The sequence below is a fragment of the Heloderma suspectum genome, chromosome 7, assembly GCF_057233095.1.
Source record: "Heloderma suspectum isolate Gila_16-S chromosome 7, 16-S_ref, whole genome shotgun sequence".
In the NCBI taxonomy this organism is placed as follows: Eukaryota; Metazoa; Chordata; class Lepidosauria; order Squamata; family Helodermatidae; genus Heloderma; species Heloderma suspectum.
In genome coordinates this window covers 5350413-5373240 of record NC_139464.1, presented here as the reverse complement: position 1 = coordinate 5373240, position 22828 = coordinate 5350413, and the positions used below count along the sequence as shown (strand labels likewise).

The 22828-nt window shown below is 45.9% G+C and overlaps 1 protein-coding gene across 1 annotated transcript in view; it reads right to left on the bottom strand.

Annotated features, from left to right (window-relative positions):
- The window catches only part of NET1 (neuroepithelial cell transforming 1), a 69207-nt gene extending 48145 nt beyond the window's left edge, over nucleotides 1-21062 (bottom strand). The window contains exon 1 of the mRNA XM_084808997.1: nucleotides 20758-21062. Within this exon, the coding sequence (XP_084665123.1) occupies nucleotides 20758-20957 (200 nt within the window). The 5' untranslated portion in view covers nucleotides 20958-21062. The remainder of the gene's footprint in view (nucleotides 1-20757) is intronic.
- Nucleotides 21063-22828: the final 1766 nt, after the last annotated feature.

Here is a 22828-nt window from a genome sequence, read left to right as displayed (position 1 = left end):
ACCTTCCCCACCCTCTCCCCTTCCAGAATTAATCTGCACCAAGGGAGGTACACTGGAGCAGGAAAAACAGGAGAGCTTGGCTACAGACAAATACACTGGACCCTTGTGGCAAGCTTCCTGTTCCCCCTGCTTAACTTGAAGGAGAGTCTACCACCCATCCCATCTATATGTGTATCTTGTCAATCTATTGTTGTGGAGGAAGCATGCTGGAAACTTCAAAGAGAAGAATATACTTGGATTCTTCTCAAAGAAAGATAAGACAACACTTTAAGGGCCACAGTTCATACAACTCTTAACTGAAGCATACCATGGGAAGGCAATCAGGTCAACCAAGATCCAGATAAGTATGACGTAATAATACCAGAGCTGTTGGCTAATTAAGACATTTTAGTTAATCAGCCATCTGCCTTTTAACAGATGGATCATTTTTCATTTCTTGAACCAAAACAGCAAACTAAGTCTCCCTAATTTACAATCTCATTCCAGGTATTTTGTGTAGTTAAGGCTTCCGACTGCTCACAGAGGATTCAATTTGCTATGCCAGCTCCTTCACTTGCTCCTGTTTCTAATCCTCTTCTCCTTTATGCACTGGCTTGTGGCAAGTAACAGAGGTCTAGTTCTCACAAAGAGCGGATGAGGAGGTAGACTTCAGTCTGGGCTGTAGCACTTCAAACTGCAGGTATGATATGGTATCCAGTCACGTGACTGAATACCATATCAAAAGAAAATCTCAAGCACATAAGGAAACTAGATACCAGGAAGTAAGGTTCTAGGCTTGCTTTTGTCCCAATATATATGTAGAACAGCACATGCAGTACTAAATTATACAATCCAGAAAACATACTGATCTCCTCTGCTAGTTGTGAGAACCAAGCCAGAGCACAGGAGTGAAATTTGCTAGTCTGCCATCCTCCTAGACATGGCATAGTGCAATTGTGAAGATGGAAGAAAGCAAGAAAAGATGTAGGGAAACCCTATGAACTCTGCAAAAAGAGCACAGCAAATGCTTGGCTCCATATATAGATGACTTACTGTTTCCTGGTCATGGACTCACACATGCTTTTGTAGTTCAAAGCTTGGTTCACTTGCTTGAGTTTAGAGCTCTGCAGGCACCTTTTGGGGTGCTGTTAATCTCTGCTTTGGCACACATTCAAGGCCACAATAGAAAATGGAAGTCCCATCTAGCATGGCAGTCCCACCTGAAGAGTTGATGGGTGCCAGGAGGTGACCACAGTTGGGGATACTGCCTGGGTATGGGACTGGCCTTCGAGTCAATCTGAGTAACATAGCTATGGTGTTCCATATGTAACCAGCTCTGCAGCCTGAGTAGCTAGCGCTATTAAGTCTGGAGAGGTGTGCACTCCTCTTAGGTGATAGTATATCTTGCAGTCCAACTTTTCCAAGATGCATAAATTACTGCAAGCCTCAAAAGCTTCCATCAGCACATTCAACAAATCTTTGCTAGCTGTTGTATGATGGGTTGTACAGAAAGCTGCAAGAGTTCAATCTGGCAGCCCTGTTAACCTTCAACACCCTACACTATCCAAAATAAATTCTTCAGACTGGGCAGCAATTCTCCACTTCCTTCCTATCTGGCTTCCAATTTTCTTTGTTTTTCCACTTTTAAAACACTGCAGTTCAGCTATTTAATTATGCTAAAGACATTTTGCATAATAATTTTCAGCTAGCTAATGCTAGTGACGATGTTTAATTATGACAAGGAAACAACCTTAATCATCCTCTAAAAGTCATAAACAGGGTAGAAATAGGCTAAGCTGTTTTCACTACTCTCAGCTCTTTATGGTCATGAACTGAGCAACATTAGATGCTCCAGCCCCCAATTATATTGGGGGCAGTTAGCAATGGAGCCATTCTCAGTAACAGCAACTTTCAAACTGTGCTCCAGGGAACCTCAGAAAGTTATCAGGGCTTCCTCAGTCAGAATGGCAGTTGAGCTTCTCTGGTGAACAGTTTGTCCACCATTACTGATACTCCCTTGCAATGCCCAGCTGCAGAGGAATGTTGGGTATATTGTGAGGGAACTCTCACTAGCTGCACCGCAACACTGAGGACCCACAAACCTGGCTAATGTCCTGCGTGAACAGAGTGTGCGCCTAGAACATGCCCCAGAATCCTCTTCAATATGCAGGGCTTCTTCTGCAAACATCAGCAAACAAAGGATTTGCTTCAAGGTAAAAAGCTACACCAGTGGCTTTCAAAGAGTATGACTAATGCTGCTGTGATCCCAGTTCTGGGACCAGCCTTCACCACATCCTTATGGCCACAAGTTTTAAAGATCAATTGCATACAAAGAAAGAGCAGAGCTCTGTTTCACTGGGCCGTCTAGGAAGGAGAATGTAGAAATATGTTTACACAATTCAGCTCTAGTCATGGAATATGAACATTAGTATTATAATAAAGACCTATTAGTTTTACAGAGGCAAACAGTTTATACTGTTTAAATTGATTTTATCTGTACACCGCCCTGAGATCTTAATGTTATAGGGCAGGATATAAATGTTTTAAATAAATAAATAAAAATAAGCAGCATCAGTAAGGTTCTTCGATGAGGTCCATTCTGTTCCTTTTTCTTTCTTAGCTAGGCTACTTGACCACAGGGATCTAATAGGCCTCATGGTACCACCAACACACAAGCTGGGAGAAGGGAAGTACATTTTTATAAGCAGGAGGTTTAGGTTAGGATCCTAAGTACACATACTTAGAAGTCCTATTGAAATCAATGGGCATACTTATACATTAGTGCATTGAGCTAACTATAAAATCAAGTGAAACTAAGGGCGCAATCCTATCTCGATAGGCAGTCACCTCCGAACTCGGAGGCGACTGCCTATCCAAAGCAAGGCAGGAGAAGCACAGGGGGATCGTTCCCTCCACGCCTCTCTTGCCCTGCTTTTGTTGCTAGACAACCGATTGCAGCTGTCTAGCTACGGAGGGGGGGCAAGCTGGAGAGGAGGCTGCTGTATGACACACAGGATGTGTCGTGCACGCAGTTCCGCTCTCCCCGCCCCAGAACACCCCCAGCCATGCCCCTTTTCAGCCGCTCCGTGCTCCTCTTCCGAGCACGGAGGACAGGGCTTCTCTGTGCTGCCTCCACGGCAGCGTGGAAGTAGGAGGAGGTCGGTTTTCCGGGAACCGACCTCAGAGCACAGGCTCTGAGGTTGGTTCCCGGAAAACAGCATATCCTATAGCCGCTGTCTAGTGGCCATAGGATTGCTCCCTAAGAGGTGAGATTACAATTTTTCAAATACCTCCAACAAGCTTTGAATACCTGTGTTCTTCTTCAGGGAAAACTATGCAACATTTATATAGCTTTGTAATAAAGAAGCTGCTCTCCCCAGGTTTGATTAACATTAGATGATGCAGCATGCCCACCAACCCATCTGCTGGCGCAAAATAAAAGTCTTGCTGATTCCAACTGGTAAGAGGGGAATGTGGTTAAAAGCGGAGAACATGAATGGAATACACATCTTACCACTGCACTGCCTTTTACTGCTGGAGTTGTTACACTAGCAGACATCTCTTGGGTTATGACCTAGCATATTTACCAGTGTAGTACCCAGCATACTGTTGGTGCTTCAGCAACTGGGATTAGGTTGGCACAGGTTTTTCTTCAGCCAAATGCAATTTATATCTTCTAAGGCTGTAACTCTAAATGCACTTACTGTGCAGTAAGCCCCATTTCACATAGTGGGACTGCATAAACATACAAAGGATTGCACTGCTAGTCTGCATTACTCAGGGAGCTTCAGGTATTGGGTGGTATAGAAATGTAATAAATAAATAAATAAATAAATAAAATTAAGGATGCAATCTTATGTATGTTTAAACAGAAAAAAAGTCCTACAACTTCCAGCATTCCCCAGCCAGCTATGCCAGCTGGGAAATGCTGGGAGTTGTAGGACTTTTTTCGGTCTAAATATGCATAAGATTTAGCCCTAAGTTTCTTAAACTCTTGGGAGCAAGAGGGATAGAAATATAAAGTCCAAAAGCAGAGTTCTACCCTCTGGCAGTTCCACTCCCAGGGCCACCGCTTTCCAATTTGCAACTCTGGAGCAATTAGTAATTCTAGCAGCTGCCTCCAATTTCCAAACAGCAAAGCCATGAAAACAACACACTTCAGCTGGAAAAGGTTAAATAGCAATCAATGGGGTGGAGGTACGAAACAAAGCCCAACCACTAAAACCAAGTGGATAGGACACTAGTATTGATTTTAGGACTACTTGTACTTTCCAGACCATCTGCAATAGCCATTACGTTGTTCTTTTTATATCCTTTAATGTTTCTTTTTATATCCTTTAATATTTCTGGAGGAAACCCTTTAGGCACCTCATTCAGGTCTCAGCAACACAAATGCTGATTGTCCTAAACACACCTAGTTTGGAATAAGACCCAGGGACATAGTACGACATATTCTGAGTAAACATGCATAGGATTGCACTGTACGTTTCCTCCTATCTGACTTTTTGGTCCTTCTGCCTGAAGAGGCTAAGCAATGCCATTGAACTGGTCAGAGAAGATTAAAAGCTGTCATTATTCCAGAGTAATGTGTAGGGTGGATCATTATGTAATGGTGATTTGGCATGCTTCCCACTTCACTGTAGCAGCATGCATGCACTGACCCAAATTCTCCTCTTAAATCCTCCACTATCTCCTAGCAGCAGACTTCCTGTACTGGCGAAGGACCTTCCTCTCAGATCGTCTCCGGATTTTCCTCCCCACGTGGGACTTCTGGTCCAACTCAAACTGCCTAGCAACTTCTGCTGTGTATGGTGTAGCTTCTCTAAAAAGGAAATTAATCTTTGACAATATTCCAGGCTTGCAGATACTACTCGGATACCTGTGGAGAATACTATTCATCTCCAGGTAGGAAAAACTGAACACACAAACACACACATGACTCATTTGTGAGCATGATATTCACACTAACAAAGAAACATAGGTATGCACAGCTGGGCAGATTTGTAACTTCTGGCTTTACAAATAAATATTATCATCCTTTACAAACCCACAGAAAACTGCTGTACCATGGCTTCAAAACTGTAAGTGACCACTTGCTTGAGGATGTAATGCCACATTCTCCCTGTACATATTTAAGCATATGTTCAAGGGAGCGATCCTGTGGCCCCTAGACACCATCTGAGGGGCAACAGGATAGTTCAGATTCCCTAATCCGAGGTTGGGGACAGTGTTTCGATCTTGGAGGGTGGAATCGGAGCTCCAGCCTCCCTCCCTCTCGCAGCTGGCGTGGAAAGAACCACACCGGCTGCTCTCTGATGTTGGAAACTCAACCTCAGAGAGGGGGAAAGGAGGGCACTGTGGGTGGGGGAGGGGAGGAGAGGAGAGTGGGGAGGGGAGGAGACAGGAAAGGCCAAGATAGGAGTTATCCTGAGGCCTCCCCAGCCTCCTTCCCTCCCCCTCTGAAATGCCCCAGCCAGACAGGCTAAAAAGCCTGTCTAGTGAAAAATGCAAGGTGGGAGGATGGGGAGGTGAAGATCGCCTCCACCACTCCTCTCTCTCTGGATGGGATGAGCGTAAGCTTCTGAGTTCAGCGGGTTATGATAATCAAGGGCAGATCTCATAGAAGTGCGCCCTAAATGATACTTGTAAGCTGCTTATGAGTATCCAGCGCAGAGCAAGAGGTGCAGCACAGGCAATCCTTCCCTCTGCTGTGCCTCCCACTCTGCATTTTAGCTGGACAGTCTACCTGAGGTGTGGCGGAGGGGGAGGGGAGGCTGGAGAAGCCTCGGGATACAGCATAAGCTTCCCTCTACAGTCCGCTCCCCTCTACAGTCCGCTCCCCTCTCCTCCCTACCCACGGGAATGCTCCCTTTACCTCCTCTCCAAGGTTGCACTTGTGACTTCAGAGAGGCAACTGGTGTGGTTCTCTCTGCGCCAGCTGTGAGCAGGAGGGGAACTCTGATCCAGGAATCTGAAATTTCCTATGCCCCCCGCCCCCACCGAAAGTCTATGTAGGAGCCATAGGATTGCTCCCTTAGATGAATAAAGTGTGAGGTTGTTCTGTGAAGCAGCTGTTATGGGATTTGGGACAAAGAGCAAAGTTGCAAATATATACAGCTGTAGCTCGGGGGGGGGGTGTTAACACATTTTGCCCCTCTCCCTCTTCAGGAGCTGGCAATATGAACCAGGGCTTGGGCGGGGGGAGAATCAGGTGTGTTTAAGGCTGGATCAAATTTCTAAGGGTCCAGGCTCCAGCAATATTTTCATCCCTGCTCTTAATGCTCATTAAGCAGAGAGCATTATTTTTATGTATTTATTTGTTAAATTTCTTAATCGTCCATCTGGCCGGCCACTCAGCCACTCTGGGCAATGTACAATAATACAAACAGTTTTAAAACAACAAAATTACACATTAAAACATCATTTTCTAAAATTTCCCTAGCCCACCCCAAATGCCTGTCTGAACAACCAAGTTTTCAACACATGGCGGAAGCTCATTAAAGAGGGGGGATGGCGGAGTTCACTAGGGAGGAAGTTTCACAGAGTGGGGGCCACCACAGAGAAGGCCCTCTCCCTCGTCCTCACCAGCCTAGCTGTCCTGGCTGACAGGACAGAGAGAAAGCCATCTGGGGTTGATCTTGTTGCACGGCCTGTCTGGTGTTGCTGGAGACGCTCCTTAAGATAGGCTGGGCCGGAACCATATAGGGTTTCAAAGGTCAAACCCAACACCTTGATTTTGCCACGGAAAACAACTGGTAACCAGCGTAACTCCTTCAGCACTGGAGTGATGTGATCACGCCAGCGGCTGCCTTTAATCAGGCGAGCCGCTGTGTTCTGTGCCAGCTGCAGCTTCGGAACAGAGTGCATTACAGTAGTCTAGACGACAGGAGACCAGGGCATTAATGCCCATTAATGCAACATGCTCAAGGCCTTCTACTGAGTCCATAGCAGAGCTCAACATGATAATGTACAAGTCCAAATCCAACACACACTCCACTGGCACTAGCTTATCAGGTAGGGCACTTTATCTCTCACCTCCTGTTCTAAAAGAGTCAGCAAGCAAGCCTGTGCACAAAACCGAAAAATGAAGGCGGACAGCTGGTAACAACAAAACTCAGACCTCGCACTATGAATCTGTCACGAGAACTTCAGGAATAAAAAGGCTTACTGTGGCCAATGTTCAAGGGAAAAAGTGAACTCTAATTCCAAAGTAGAACAGCAAAGAGCAGTCCTGATGGGAAAGTGCAGACTGTGCTGTACTCATTTCAGTGGCACGATGCACGGCAAATTGTTTCCACATGGGACATGGCACAGGTCACTGCGCCTTCCTGCCATCCACCAGCCTTTTGGGTTTTGCCTCCTTTTTTAGTAAGCTCTCCAGCTATTCCAGACTAATAGCATGTTTCCGGCTTGCAAGCAAGAGGCCCATTCCAAGGCTAGCTGAACACACTGTACATCCCCCCCACCCCGAAGTCTGTACCTATTTCAAGTGCTTCTACAGAAGAAAAGAAGATCAAAAGCTGGCAGTGGGCAAATCCATGAGCAAGAACTTCACTCAGAGATCATGCCAACTCAGAGCCATCTTAAGTTCTTGTGGGAATTATGCCCAAGTGTGAATTATGCCCAACTATGATCAACAGAAGTTATGACATGAGATTTGCCACAAACCACATTTCCCATGGTCAAGATGTTGTTTTCCTTTTAGTTCTTATTATAGATTATAAACTGCTTTAGCCTGAAGCAGCATTTCCAATGAACAATTGCAACTTTTTTGCTCTATCTTTAGTTACTGGAGCATCTCGGGGGGCGGACACAATCCTAACAAAGTGACGAGGACCACAGATGACCTGTATTCTGTCCAGGAAGCAAATTTCTTTACTTTTAATCTAATGGGGAGGGATCTGTACGTAATAGGCTATGAGTTGTTGGTTTGCAACATCTCACGTGTCCTTTCCAGCCCTAAGAATGTAACAGCCATGCTGCATCAGAACAAATATCTATTTAGCCCAGCATTCTGTTCCTATAGTGGCCTATGGGAAGCCTACACCAGGACACATGCCACTGTGAAGTCATGGAGTGTACACAAACTAGTGAGATGGAAACTGTCTACAAGAGAATACACACAATCAGTTCAGATACTACAAAAGAAGTGGAAGGTTGGTTTGACTGGGAAAAGCTTCAGACATGGCAACAGGAGGGGGTTTGTGCTCAGGGAAAGTGGGTGGGTGAGAGAGAGAAAACAGACAGGAAGGCTGAGAGCTTGGGAAGAGTGGGAAAAGGCTCTACCCCCAAAATTAATCAAAGGAGAGAGTCAGAGTAAGCAGTGGGTTGAGATGCATAGTCTTAAAGGCATTTTGGTAGCAAAAGGCAGAGGCCTGAAAAAAGATGGGCAAAAAGAAAGGAGGGAATATGGTATAGAGGAGAATGGAAAGCCTAAAAAAGAACACTTTGTGGTGAGGGTGGTGGAGGAGGTGGACTTTTAGGAAATTCAATCAACAAGCAATATGTTTACTTTAGAAGTCAGCATAACTGTCGGGGAGATGAATTTCATGAGTCAATGAACTCAAATCAGAGTTGGGCAGATGAGAAACGAAGATCCTTAGCTAGCAAAATAAAAATGGTAGGCAGAGCCAATAAAAGGAAGGACAGAGCAAAAGAAGTCTCTAGGAAAGGGCTGAGGCAGGCACCTCAGAGGAGGATGGGCAGGAAACACCACTGGACTGGGTCTGTTAGGAGTAATGCCCGTGTCATTTAAACAAGCGTTATTTTAAGAGAGAGTGGAGTGTGGGTGGTCAAACTGTACATGGATCTTTCATTTCAAACCTCTGATGGTTATGTTGAATTAAAGCCCTGTGCTGCTCATAAAAGCAAAGAACAGTCACATCTATGTTTATCTCGTGGCTGCCTTCCTAGTCTTTCTCTCTTACCAATATCTAGGTAGCTGGCAAGTCAACAGAGACAAGAAGCTTGTTGCAAGCACACTTAACTGTGCGTCTGCATTAGGATTTGTGGTCAGTAAACAGATGTGCTGAATTGGCTATCAAATTTCAAACCAACTTATTTGTGGAGGCGTAAAGTGGCCAATCACACAGTGGCTAATTCCCCCTTTGCCCATCCATGACTATTTTCTCATACCTGGCATTTGGCACTAGCTTTTGTGCATGTACTCTCTCCAACCAATGACCAGTTGTGCCACAATTTAAAAATAATTACAGAACTACCATATTGGGGCTAGGAAGAGTCCTTAATGCCAAACTATACCTTATCATGTAAGAGGCAGTGGAAAATTCAAATGCCTGGGGCACTGCAGCTGTAAGATCAAGTGTAACTGTTTGTGTGGAATAATGGGCATAATTTTTTTCTGTGAACCGCCCAGAGAGCTTCGGCTATTGGGCGGTATAGAAATGAAATTAAATAAATAAATAAATAAATAATTTGGCTGTTTGAAGATAAAAGTCGGAGGGGCAACAAAGGTGATGAAGTCTGCCCTTCATCCAGTTCCTCGATCATTTGCCCTGGATTAGTATTATATGAAAGTTAATACTAGTTAAAGACGGATTAACCTCTAAGTATTTTGGGCAAATATGTTATGCTCCTCATCTTGACCATTTTCTAGGGTCACCAACTTTTTCATTGGCTCCTGCTGCTATGCTTGTAACTGCAGCTAGATATGAGCAGTTAAAAGATAGGTTGCTTACATGCCATTAAAAGCTCTACCTGCTAATCCCTGTATATCAGCCTGCTTGTTAGAGAGAATGGTTGAAAAGCTATGAACTGTACCACTGCCCTGCCCTTTCATTGCAACAGCCTTTTTCCATTAATTTTTTTAGAGTGGCTTTGAGGCATATCTAATCTATTGTCCTAGCTAGCTTACCAATTCCCTCTGGAAGGAAAGGGAGTTTTTGACCTTGCAAAACCCTGGTTACTTTATAATCTCACAGATGTCTCTCTCTCCACTCCTACCCTCATTTATACCATATCAACGTCTCTCATGAAAGTATGGAGGTACAAGGTATAACCATACATATTCAGAAAGGTTTGCTTGTTTTACTATTTATTTATTTATTTATTTATTTATTCATTTCATTTCATTTCTATACCGCCCAATAGCCGAAGCTCTCTGGGCGGTTCACAAAAATTTACTATTTGATACTTGAAATTAAAGGCATATTTAATACTTTTTTTTCTTATTCTCTCTCCCCCCCCCCCCGTGTGTGTGTGTGTGTGTGTGTGTGTGTGTTGCAGGGACAGGGACCTGTAAATGAGGTCAGTATTGATTCAAGCCAGTGTAATATATATCGTATATTAGTTTGCTTATTCATATAGAAATTGGATGTTGCATTATGAACTGTGGTGGCCTTTGGCTTGGTTATAAGCAGTAGTTTATATCCATTTATGTTTTTAGTTTTTAAAAAGAGCCTGTATGAAAGGAAGCATTAATACAGAAAATCATGTGAAAGAACAGTACCAAGATAATTAGTAACAAGTTGAAATGAATATATACTACAAAGGATTCTGGTGCAGACATTCCTAAGGCAAAAGGATGGGCTTACTGGGTTTTGAGTCAATCTACACAATGGCTCCCCTTCATGGATCACTGCCTTGTTGTGGCGAAGGGGCGTGCGTAACTTAGTGTTTCTTAAAGAGATGGGAGTACCAGACCACCTTACCTGTCTCCTGAGAAACCTGTATGAGGGTCAGGAAGCAACAGTAAGAACCGGACATGGAACAACCGATTGGTCCCAAATTGGGAAAGGAGTACGACAAGGCTGCATATTGTCGCCCTGCTTATTTAACTTATATGCAGAGCACATCATGAGAAACGCCGGGTTGGATGAATCACAGGTCGGAATTAAGATTGCCGGGAGAATTATCAACAACCTCAGATACGCAGACGATACCACCCTAATGACAGAAAGCAAAGAGGATCTAAAGAGCCTCTTGTTGAGGGTGAAAGTGGAGAGTGCAAAAGCTGGTTTGAAACTCAACATTAAAAAAACGAAGATCATGGCATCTGGCCCCACCACTTCCTGGCATATAGAAGGGGAAGAAATGAAAGCAGTGACAGATTTTATTTTCTTGGGCTCCAAGATCACCACAGACGGTGACTGCAGCCACGAAATTAAAAGACGCTTGCTCCTTGGGAGGAAAGCGATGGCAAACCTAGACAGCATAGTTAGAAGCAGAGACATCACCTTGCCGACAAAGGTCCATCTAATCAAAGCTATGGTTTTCCCAGTAGTAATGTATGGCTGTGAGAACTGGACTATAAGGAAGGCTGAGCACAGAAGAATTGATGCTTTCGAACTGTGGTGCTGGAGAAGACTCTTACGAGTCCCCTGGACTGCAAGGACGTCAAATCAGTCCATCCTAAAGGAAATCAACCCTGACTGCTCATTGGAAGGACAGATAGGAAAACTGAAGCTCAAATATTTTGGCCACCTAATGTGAAGGGAAAACTCCCTGGAAAAGACCCTGATGCTGGGAAAGACTAAAGGCAAAAGGAGAAGGGGACAGCAGAGGATGAGATGGCTAGATAGCATCACCGATGCAATAAATATGAACTTGAGCACGCTCCGGGAGAGAGCGGAGGACAGGAAGGCCTGGCGTGCTATGGTCCATGGGGTCACGAAGAGTCAGACACGACTTAACAACTGAACAACAACAACACACAATGGCTAGGTTACACGATCACCGGATGGTTAACAAGCCATGGGGGTTTGTTAACCACCCTACATGTGCCGGTCATGTGCTGGCTGATTTGCATAAGTACTCTCATCAGGCCGGCTTCTTGTGTCATCTGAACCCAGCAGGGGTAGCTTGTCGGGGTGGTTAACAAAGCACCCTGAACCCATGGCCTGCTGTAGGGTTGAGGGGTGGTTTGTTAACCACCCCAGCAAGCCCCCTCACCAGGTTCAGATGACACGAGAAGCCGTGGCGGGGGGGGGGGGGATGGATTGGCAACCTGGCACCCGTCTGTGCTGCAACCCACCATGGTGGTGATTGTGCAAACCAGGTCAAAGAGTGTATACATAATGCCACGTTTAGTTATTTATTATTTATTTATTACATTTATATCCTGCCTTTTTTCCTCCTTAAGGAACCCGAGGAGGCGTACGTAGTCCTCCTCCTCCTCCATTTTATCCTCACAACAACAACCCTGTGAGGTAGGTTGGGCTGAGAGTCTGTGACTGGCCCAAGTCACCCAGGGAGCTTCCATGGCCGAGTGGGGACTAGAACCCAGATCTCCCAGCTCCCAGTCCAATACTCTAGCCACTACACCACACTGGCTCTTATTTCCCTAATGATATGGCCTGACTATGCAGCAAGAATGCATTTTCATGTAAAAACCCATCTGATAGTTCCCTGGCCTTCATAAGAGTAAGAATCCCTATTTCTTCTGTGTTCAATTAGTGTGAGCATAAGAAGAACCTGCCTTCTGCAATATTGCAGCGTGAAAGACTACTGCTCATTAGACCCATTCTGAAGGGGCTGCTTTCCACACAGCCATTGTGCAGAGTGCCCTCTAAACGTTTGCAGGGAAGAAGGGCAGTTATCTCCCTCTGAACATAATACTGATAAAGATTCTATACCTTTCCAATACTCTAAGAATGCAGCGTGCTTCCCTCCCTCTCCCACAGTTTTATTTAGCCAACATGATCTAATTAAGCAAAACCCCAGCATACATATCTGCACTGTTCCAAGGTATTGTGCTGCAAGTGAATGACAGACCTCAAACAAGAATATGCACACTTATCTGGGAATAAGTCTCAATTCAATACAGTAGGATTTACTTCTAAGTAGCCATGCATAAGATTGTGCTGTAAAAATGTCTATACTGAAATTAATGCTGAAATAAAGCTGCAATGCAATGTGATTGGTGTAACTTAAGTTGAACCTTCATGAATACTTCTGATTTACTTGTTAAACAACGTTTATTGTGGGGTGGAGCTCAGGCATACCTTCTATTTAAAGGGGGAAATGGTTTGCGGTCAGGAAAAATTATATCGAAGCACAGAATAACCTTTACAAACATTCACATTGTTCTAGCTACTGAAGACTGAAAGACTTTCCATTCAGAACAAAATATGCTGCTGTTTCCACAGTTCTCTCCAAAAGTAGAACCTAGGAACAACCAGATCAAAATGCGAGAACAGCTTCATTTATGCCACCTTGCGTTCGTTTAGTTACACTGCATGTTGATTCGGGGGGATAAAAAAAATATGATGTGTTAGACCCATGCTGTAATCAATTTGGGGGGCATTCCTTTTAATACCCGAGAAGGCCTGAATTACACACATGCAATATAAAATTAGGTGTATGTGTAATTAATCTTAAAGGTAGCAACTAAAAATATGGGACTTTGCGGGCAAGAGAGAGAAGAAACGAAAACGCAGTTAGGACTCAGCACCAAAGATATCTTGCAATAGACAGGTGGCTTTCCAAGAAATTACAAGTTTTTAAGACTGGGGAGTTTTAAGGGGGGGGCAAAATTCAAAGATGGGGAATACTGCAAGATCAGCATCAATGTCAAGTAGGAGCCATCCAGGGAAAGATCCAGCCTGCCAATTAGGGTGAAATGTGCTGCTCTGTCATTTTTCTTCATAAAGCTCCCTTCACATGGCTGCTTGAAAACAATCAGGTTTGCTCTTCTTTTCCTGTTGTACCAGTCATACTTAAAGGTGGGGGAAAGGTGTTGTGTAGGAGTGTTATCAATTTCACTTGTTCTCAGAAGCTTGCAAATCAAACTGATAGTGCTTTTTCATTCACTCTCTAGTCCCTTGGCATCCTGTGCAAGCCTTTCAAATTGCTGTGTCCCACATAGGATAAGCAGGAGGAAATGAAGGAGAAAAAAATTATGCACAGTGTGGAGAATGCGGATAGGGAGACTTTTTCTCCTTCTCTCAAAATACTAGATCCCACTGGGTTATCTTATGAAGCCGACTGGTGGGAGATTCAGGACAGATAAAAGGGCTTCTTTACACAGCGCATAAACTATGGAACTTGCTAACACAGGATGTAGAGATGGCCTCCAATTTGGATGGCTTTAAAAAGGGGTTAGACACATTCCTGAAGGAAAAAGCTATCAATATCTACTACCCTTGATGGCTATGTGCTACCTCCAGTACCAGAGGCAGAGAGCCTATGTACACCAGTTGCCGGGGAACATGGGTGGGAGGGAGCTGGTGCATTCATGTCCTGCTTGTGGGTTCCTGGTCAACAGCTGGTTGGCCACTGTGTGAACAGAATGCTGGACTAGATGGACCCCTGGTCTGATCCAGCAGGGCTCTCCTTATGTTCTGAGAGACTAGGAACATAAGAAGCTACCCTTGAGTCAGAACATTGGCCCATCTAGCTCAGTATTGTCTACCACAGCCTTCCACAACATGATGCCCTCCAGGTGTACTGAACTGCAACTCCCATCATTCCCAGTCAGCACGGCCATGGAAAAACACACATGTATGTCTTTTAAGTATATTTTTTCAAATGCTTTTGCTAGCCATTTCTTCTCCTTGGCGCTCAGCACCTAATCCTGGAGCAAAAGCCTAGCACAGCTACCCTCTGATCATTCTAGTTTGTTTTCCACTCCACTCTTCACAATCCACGTATGTCCTACCTAATTTACATTGCAAGGTGCAGGCAGGTAGTTTTTACAGTGCTTAGTCTCCAAAGCGCTTGATAACTACATATCACCATCTTCTACTGCCATCTAGTGGATACAACCTGACTTACAGCCCATACTGTAAGAATTGGCAAGAGCATGAGAGAAAACAGATTTACCCTGCTGAAAATCTCTCTCCCCCTCCCTAGCCCAACAACACATGCTCCCACTCCCAAAATGCCCCCAGAGCCAATGGAGGCTTTTTAAAAGCCCAACTGCAGTATAGGGGGACTTTTTCAGAAGGGGTGTGCGTAAGTGAATAAGAGAGGGAGGGGGAGAGAGAGAATGGGGTCTGAGCAATCACTGGGGTGCCCCCCCCTGGTTCTTTTAGACTGAGAATTCAGGGGGGAAAATGACTTAAAATTCAGACCCAAGTGTACATGATTTGGATTGTTTCATAGAGTGACAGAAATCAAACTACAGGCAAAGCAATAATTTTAACAACGGACAGTTGAACTAAGGGTTCAAAAGTGAAGAGCTGTGCTTAAAATCTCATTTTAAAGGCCAATTTCAGGGTTTCATTGCCTGCCTGCCTGCCTTCTTTAAGGTTCAAAACCTTACATACTACATACTTTTCATTTGCAAAAGTAAAGTACATGTGTCCACATGTCCTACACCACTGTTCTAGGAGCCAATTTTAAACACTGTGACTGGGTTTGCACAATCACAGCGGGGGGAGAACCAACGGGAGTTTATTTTCCCACCCCATGTATGCCAGTCATGAGCTGCCTGATTAGCATAATTTCCCTCACCAGGCACAGGTTGTTGTGACGTCTGAACCTGGCGAGGGTGGGTGGCTGGAGTGGTTTACAAACCACCATGAAACCCATGGCTTGTTCTAGGATTTCAGGATGGTTTGTAAACCTCGCCAGCCACCCATCCTCGCCAGGTTCAGATGTCACAACAACCTGCACCCGGCGAGGGAAATTATGCTCATTAGGCGGCAACTGGCACACTCAGGGAGGTAAAATAAGCCACTGTAGCTAATTTTCCCCTCCTTGATCATGTGAACCCACCCTCTGCCTTTAACCAAATTTACAGGAGTGCTCCAAAAGCAAATGACAGTACATAAAACCTGCTTTGTCACTTTCTTCCAGCCTAGTAATGGTTTTGCTATACAATGAATGACTGGTTTTAATGTCCTCCAACCTAGAAGCTTACAGGAAGTGGTCACAAGCACTGCACCCCATAAAAAAGGATCTAAAATTCTTGTAGGATAGCTTTACTGAAAGACAAGCCAAAGCTAGTATTAATAATGACAAATGTTCTGGCTTGTCTCACCATTACTAATTGACACTTTTACAAACAAATGGATACTCTGTTTATTAAGGATCAATCTACAGAAGTAATTTCTAAGGAAACAGGGCTGGTCAGCTGGCTGCCTATATGATGATGGTCAATATTCCATGAAGTTAGGAAAACTGGTGTAAGGGGCAGCCAACCTTTCTAACTGCATTATTAGGTCATTTGATAGCACTAAGAGAAGGGCTTGTTCGCTCCCTTGCAGGAGGCGCCAATGTGCCTATAGCTCACAGGCATCCCCCATCCAGGAGTGAGCACATTTTGTACTTCAACTCCCTCCAGAAAGCTTCTACCCTCCTCACTTCCAAATTAAGCTACATGGCCTCACTTCTCCTGACATCTCTGAAAAGGTACAAGGAGTTCAAGAGGAAACGTGTCAGAACCATCACTCACAGCCAATGGAAGCCCACTCCTAGGATTCTAACTGCTATCATGCCAGCTACGGCATCTGTAGGAAGAACTGTGTGGTAGGAACAGCCAGGACCTCTTGACTCTGAACATGGTTACCACTACCAGATTTTCTGGAGCTGCTTCCAGGGAGGGCTTGCTCCTTGCCTAGCTTCTGAAGCCAAGACAGTCAGAACCCCAATGGACATCAGGCACTAGGGAGATATTGTCTTCCTTTTTTCTTGGGTAGAAGACCTACATGTGGAAGCCCACCCCTAATGAAAGTGTGCACAACTTTGCTGAAACATGTTTGTAAATCCACCTTTTACCATGTAAACTGCTTTGATAACTTTTTGATGAGAAACAACAAATATATTAAATAAATAAAAGTGATGTGTGTGCACGTGCACACACACGCACACACTTATCTCAGAGTCCTCACAATTGCACAGGTCTAGGATTACCAGTTAACCAGAGACCCTAGCCACTGCCAATGGTCTGACTCAGTGCAAGGCAGCTTTGTATAATCAGGGCCCTGACTCTTCAAAGACAACAGAAGAGCCCTTTGTCTATCTTATAATAAGTAGCTCTAGCTTTCAGAACTGGGGTCCCTAAAGTTGGGCCACCAAGGTGGGACCCACAGTCACAGTACCACTCATGAAAGCAGCCCCAGTGCTCATAAGGTCTCTGCATTCTCTCTCCCATGCTCGCTGCCTCTTCCACCCCACCTCCAAAAGTGGGAGGGGAACAATCTCAGCCTTGAAAAGTACGTAGACCTGAGAGAGGAAAACTGATGTTCTCTTGCTCTCTCGGCTCTATATATGTTTTAAAGCTGATATTGGTACATGAGTAGTTGAGCAAAAAGAGGTGTGACTAGAAGCAAAAGAGGGAAAGCTCCCACTAAATGTGTTTTAGAAGGCAGAAAAGGGTAAATTGGGGAACAGAAGAGTGATACAAAGCAAATGGGAGTGGGAGAGGAAAGACTGGGGTGTGCATTTTTTCTTTTCTCCAAGTCTAAGTGTTTTTTTCTTCCATTTCTGGGTCTGTTTTCCCTCTCCCTGGGTCTTTTTTCTCTTTCTTCTCTCTCCTTTCTATGGGCCCGGTGTGTGTTTTTCTTCTCTCTCCTTTCTCTCTCTGTGCAGCAGAGAGAGAGAGAGAGAGAGAGTTTGTCTTGTGTGAAGTGGGTGTTCCCTTGGAGCACAATACTGAGAGCTCAAATGAGTGGTTTTGTGTTTGGGGCTCAGACCCTACCTCTGTGTTACTCAGATTCTTGGGCAAGTTACTTGTCTCTCAGCCTCACCAGACATCTCCCATTGCAGCGATTTGGTGTTGGCACTATAATACCATCTCAAAATTCCAGTGAGAATTTACAGGGACTCCTGTAATCTAGAAGATTGCTGGATGACTTGGAAAAGTTAGGGATGGAGGGGTAAACAATACAGAGCCACCACCCAAGATTTCTCACACACACACACACACACACACACCAATCTAATTACAGCATGACAAAAAGAATTCAGCTTGGCTTTCTAAGCCTCAGTCAGCGTTGACATACTTGAAGGACATAGATGTTGATGGATTTTAATTGGAGAGTTAGGAGGAAAGGTCTGTAGAAAGCCATCTGGCAGAGTCAGAGGATTATTGCAAGTCCAAGGCCTCGTCTACCCATGCAGCAAAATGAAGTGACTGAGGTCAGAATGGACAGCGCAACTTCACATTGCAGGTGGGGGAAATCAAAGTTTGAATATTCCCCTAGGTTAAAAACAAACTCCCCACTCCAAGTAAAAAACACCTAGCACAGCAGGGAGCAGGTTCACAGATCTCATAGAATCATAGGGTGGGAAGGGGCCTACAAGACCATCCAGTCCAACCCCTGCTCAATGCAGGAAGCCTGATTCCCAGGCGGTCTCCCATCCAAGTACTAACCAGGGCTGACCCTGCTTAGCTTAAGAGATCAGACGAGATCAGGTGCATCCAGCCCTTTGCTAGGTTAGAACATTTCTTGATATGCTGACACGTTTGTTTTTTAATAACTTGCAGAGACTCTTTTTCATGATTCTTTGAAAATGCAAAATCTCCTTCCCACCTGCAATAATACAGTCTACTCTACCATGTCAAGATTCTGCCACACATGTAGCCTAGGCCAGTGACCCATTTTAAAAGCGATGTCAGGGCTGCAAGAAAAACTTTGCCTGTGCAATGCTCCACACAATCAGTTTCCGTAAGCCAGGGATGGGGAACTTCAGGCCCAGGGGCCAAATCCAGCCCTCCAGGGTCCAAATTCTGCCCTCTGGGGTTCCCCAGATTGTAACACCCCCTCCCCCTGCCCCCAACCACCAAATATTTGGTGGTTTCTTGACTTCTGTGCAGTTTTTCCCCCATTCTAAAAGGTTGTAATGCTTCATTACTGGCAGTAAGAGCTTTAAGCTAAAATGTGCAGGTATTTTTTCTATTTTTGCCCTCCCCTTTTGCCTTTGTTACAACCCCTCTACTTTCGGCCCCTGTCAACCACTGGAATGCGGTCCCCGAAAGCTTCTCCAAAACTGAACTCAGTCCTTGGCTGGAAGAGATTCCCCACCCCGGCTTAAGCCGTGATTCATGCAATGTTACCATGCCAGTGCAGTGTCTGCCGATGCCACAGAACTCCTGAATGCCAACGCTGCCTGTGTCAGCAAGGTAAAGGTGTCCCCAGCCAGTCGTGTCCGACTCTAGGGGGTGGTGCTCATATCCATTTCTAAGCCGAAGAGCCAGCGCTGTCCAAAGACGCTTCCTTGGTCATGTGGCCGGCATGACTGAACACCGAGGTGCACGGAAAGCTGTTTATCTACTTGCAATTTCTTGCTTTCAAACTGCTAGGTTGGCAGGAGTCTGCAAGATAACCTGGTTTAACAACGAGATTCTGGACCCAAGGAAGACTGCACAGGTATGTCTGCTATCCTGTTTAAATCAAGCTCAATATACAGTTATAGAGGAGGGAATGAACCTGCCATTGTCACATCCCTTATCGTTCTGTCTGTTCCTGCTTGCTTTCAATAGCAAGGGGCTTGCCTCATCAATGAAAATGTATCTTTGACTTTCAAAAGGGATCAGAAAACTGAGGGGAAATGGCCATCATGTACAGATAACTTTTAAAGCCAAATTAAAGGATGGTAAGTATTGTAAAGTCTTAATACACGGTGGGCAGATCCATTGACCAGTTTCCATAGGACCATCTATAACACCTGCAGGTTACAGGGACTTCTTGCAAAGAACGTGGGACTAGCTTGGCCCATGATTTGATTCAGTAAAGTACTTATGTCCTTAAGCAAGAACACTTCTCAAACACTTCACAGAGATTAGCTATGCTTTAGCTGTTAAATATGAACCAGCACTATCAACTCCCGCACATCTACCCCAACACTATCAATTCTAACATCTCTCCAGGGTCTCAGACACAGGTCTTTTCCAAGCCTTGCTACTCAAAATGCTTTTTAACAACAGAAGCCTGGAACTGAACCTAGATCCTTCTGCTGGGATCCAAAGAACCACACCACTACAATCCCGCATACATAAGGGAACTTTGGGCTTGCTTCTCAAGCAGCAGCTCACCTGCCCCCACAGTAAATCCCGTTTGAAACTGAGGGGGCTTTCAAAAGCAGATTGTGATATGGCAAGGAGGTACGCAGTTCGATTGGGGATGGGTGGGGGAGCCTAAAATCCCACTGGGCATATCCAAGCTCTTGAAGTGCTTGCACCTGAAGTAGTTACACGTGAGCCAGGGTGTTTTACCACTGAGCAATGAGCCAGGGCCATTAATGTTGAGTATGTGCTGAATACCAGCCGCAGAGGAAGGCTGTCGCTTTTACACCAGCACTATTTATGACCTCCCCAGAGGGCATCTGGTTGGCTGCTGCTGGAGACAGGATGCAGAACAAAATGGACCTTTGGCCTGACCCAACAGAGCTCCTCTCGCGCCACTCTCGCTGTGACAGCCCTCCCCGCAGTGGGGCCCTCCAGATGCGCCGGACTACAACTCCCAACATGCCCCAGCCGCTCCGCTTGGGAGTTTCTATCAGGGGGATTCTACTGCAAAGCAGCAACAACAAGCACCCTCCTAAAGGGCCTGGCCGATTATGCGGGCCGCTCCTAGGTGATCCGCCTCACCGTCAGATCCCGACGTCTGCACTACAACAGCGTCGCGTCTACTCCGCTACTCGTGTGAATGTCTTTGCGTCTCCGTGTACGTCCTTCCACTAATTACCACCGACAACCACCGACGGGCTGCGGTAGGCGGCTGACCCGCGCAACAGACGCGAGGCGGGGCGGGCGAGGGGGAAGGCCCCGCCGCCCCGTAACAGCCCCCCCGCCCGTGCAGGCCCGGCCCGCGCCAGACCCGGCGCAAGGCGGCAGGAGGCGGGGGCGGGAGGCTCCTCCCCGCGCGCGCTTACCGCCCACAGGCGGCCGCGGCCTGCTGGCTCCCGCCGGGGGTCTCCGTCAGCGGCGCGCCTCCCCCGCCGTCGCCCTCGCCGCAGCTGCCTCTGCCGCTGCGCCTCAGAGGAGCGCCCCCTGCGGCGCCGGGCTGCCCCGCGTGCCGCCGCCGCCCCTTCCTCCTCAGCGGGGGCTTCTCAGCCACAGGGCCGCCCTCCATGCCGGGCGAGACCAGCCTCGTCTCCTCCGCTGCCGCCGCCGCCGAACCCGGCCGAAGAATGGTTAATGGCGGCCCTGCCTGGGCAAGCCGTTTGAAAATGGCGGCGGCAGCGGCCCCAGCCAATCAGCGTCGCCGGCCGGTTGCCAGGAGACGCTGGGGAAGAGGCCTAGCTGCGGGCCGAAGACCTTGGCTGAGGCACAGTGGGGAGATTGATGATATTATCATCATCATCATCATTACTACTACTACTTTTGTTGTTGTTCAGTCGTGTCCGACTCTTCGTGACCCCATGGGCCACAGCACGCCAGGCCTTCCTGTCCTGCGCTCTCTCCCGGAGCGTGCTCAACTCCATATTCATTGCATCAGTGATGCTATCCAGCCATCTCATCCTCTGCCGTCTCCTTTTGCCTTCAGTCTTTCCCAGCATCAGGGTCTTTTCCAGGGAGTTTTCTCTTCGCATTAGGTGGCCACAATATTTCAGCTTCAGCTTCAGTATCTGTCCTTCCAATGAGCACTCAGGGTTGATTTCCTTTAGGATGGACTGATTTGACCTCCTTGCAGTCCAGGGGACTCGTAAGAGTCTTCTCCAGCACCACAGTTCGAAAGCATCGATTCTTCGGCGCTCAGCCTTCCTTATAGTTCAGCTCTCACAGCCATACATTACTACTGGGAAAACCACAGCTTTCATTATACGGACCTTTGTCGGCAAGGTGATGTCTCTGCTTCTTACTATGCTGTCTAGGTTGGCCATAGCTTTCCTCCCAAGGAGCAAGCGTCTTTTAATTTCATGGCTACAGTCACCGTCTGCGGTGATCTTGGAGCCCAAGAAAGTAAAATCTGTCACTGCTTCCATTTCTTCTCCTTCTATATGCCAGGAAGTGATGGGGCCAGATGACATGATCTTAGTTTTTTTAATGCTGAGTTTCAAACCAGCTTTTGCACTCTCCTCTTTCACCCTCAACAAGAGGCTCTTTAGATCCTCTTCGCTTTCTGCCATTAGGGTGGTATCGTCTGCGTATCGGAGGTTGTTGATAATTCTCCCAGCAATCTTAATTCCGACCTCTGATTCCTCCAACCCGGCGTTTCTCATGATGTACTCTGCATATAAGTTAAATAAGCAGGGTGACAATATGCAGCCTTGTCGTACTCCTTTCCCAATTTTGAACCCCTCGGTTGTTCCATGTCTGGTTCTTACTGTTGCTTCTTGACCCTCGTACAGGTTTCTCAGGAGACAGGTAAGGTGGTCTGGTACTCCCATCACTTTAAGAATTTGCCACAGTTTGCTGTGATCCACACAATCAAAGGCTTTAGCGTAGTCAATGAAGCAGAAATAGACGTTTTTCTGGAATTCTAATGCTTTCTCCATAATGCAGCGAATGTTGGCGATTTGATCTCTAGTTCCTCTGCCTCTTCTAAACCCAGCTTGTACTTCCGGTAGTTCTCAGTTCGCATACTGCTGAAGCCTAGCTTGTAGGATTTTGAGCATCACCTTGCTGGCATGTGAAATGAGTGCAATTGTGTGGTAGTTTGAACACTCTTTGGCATTGCCCTTCTTTGGAATTGGAATGTAAACTGACCTTTTCCAGTCTTGCGGCCATTGTTGAGTGTTCCAAATTTGTTGGCATATTGAGTGCAGCACTTTAACATCATCATCTTTTAGGATTTTAAATAGCTCAGCTGGAATACTGTCATCTCCCCTGGCTTTGTTGTTACTAATGCTTCCTAAGGCCCACTTGACTTCACTCTCGAGGATGTCCGGCTCAAGTTCAGTGACCGCACTGTCATGGCTATCAGGGACATTAAGATCTTTCCTGTATAGTTCTTCTGTGTATTCTTTCCACCTCTTCGTAATCTCATCTGCTTCATTTAGT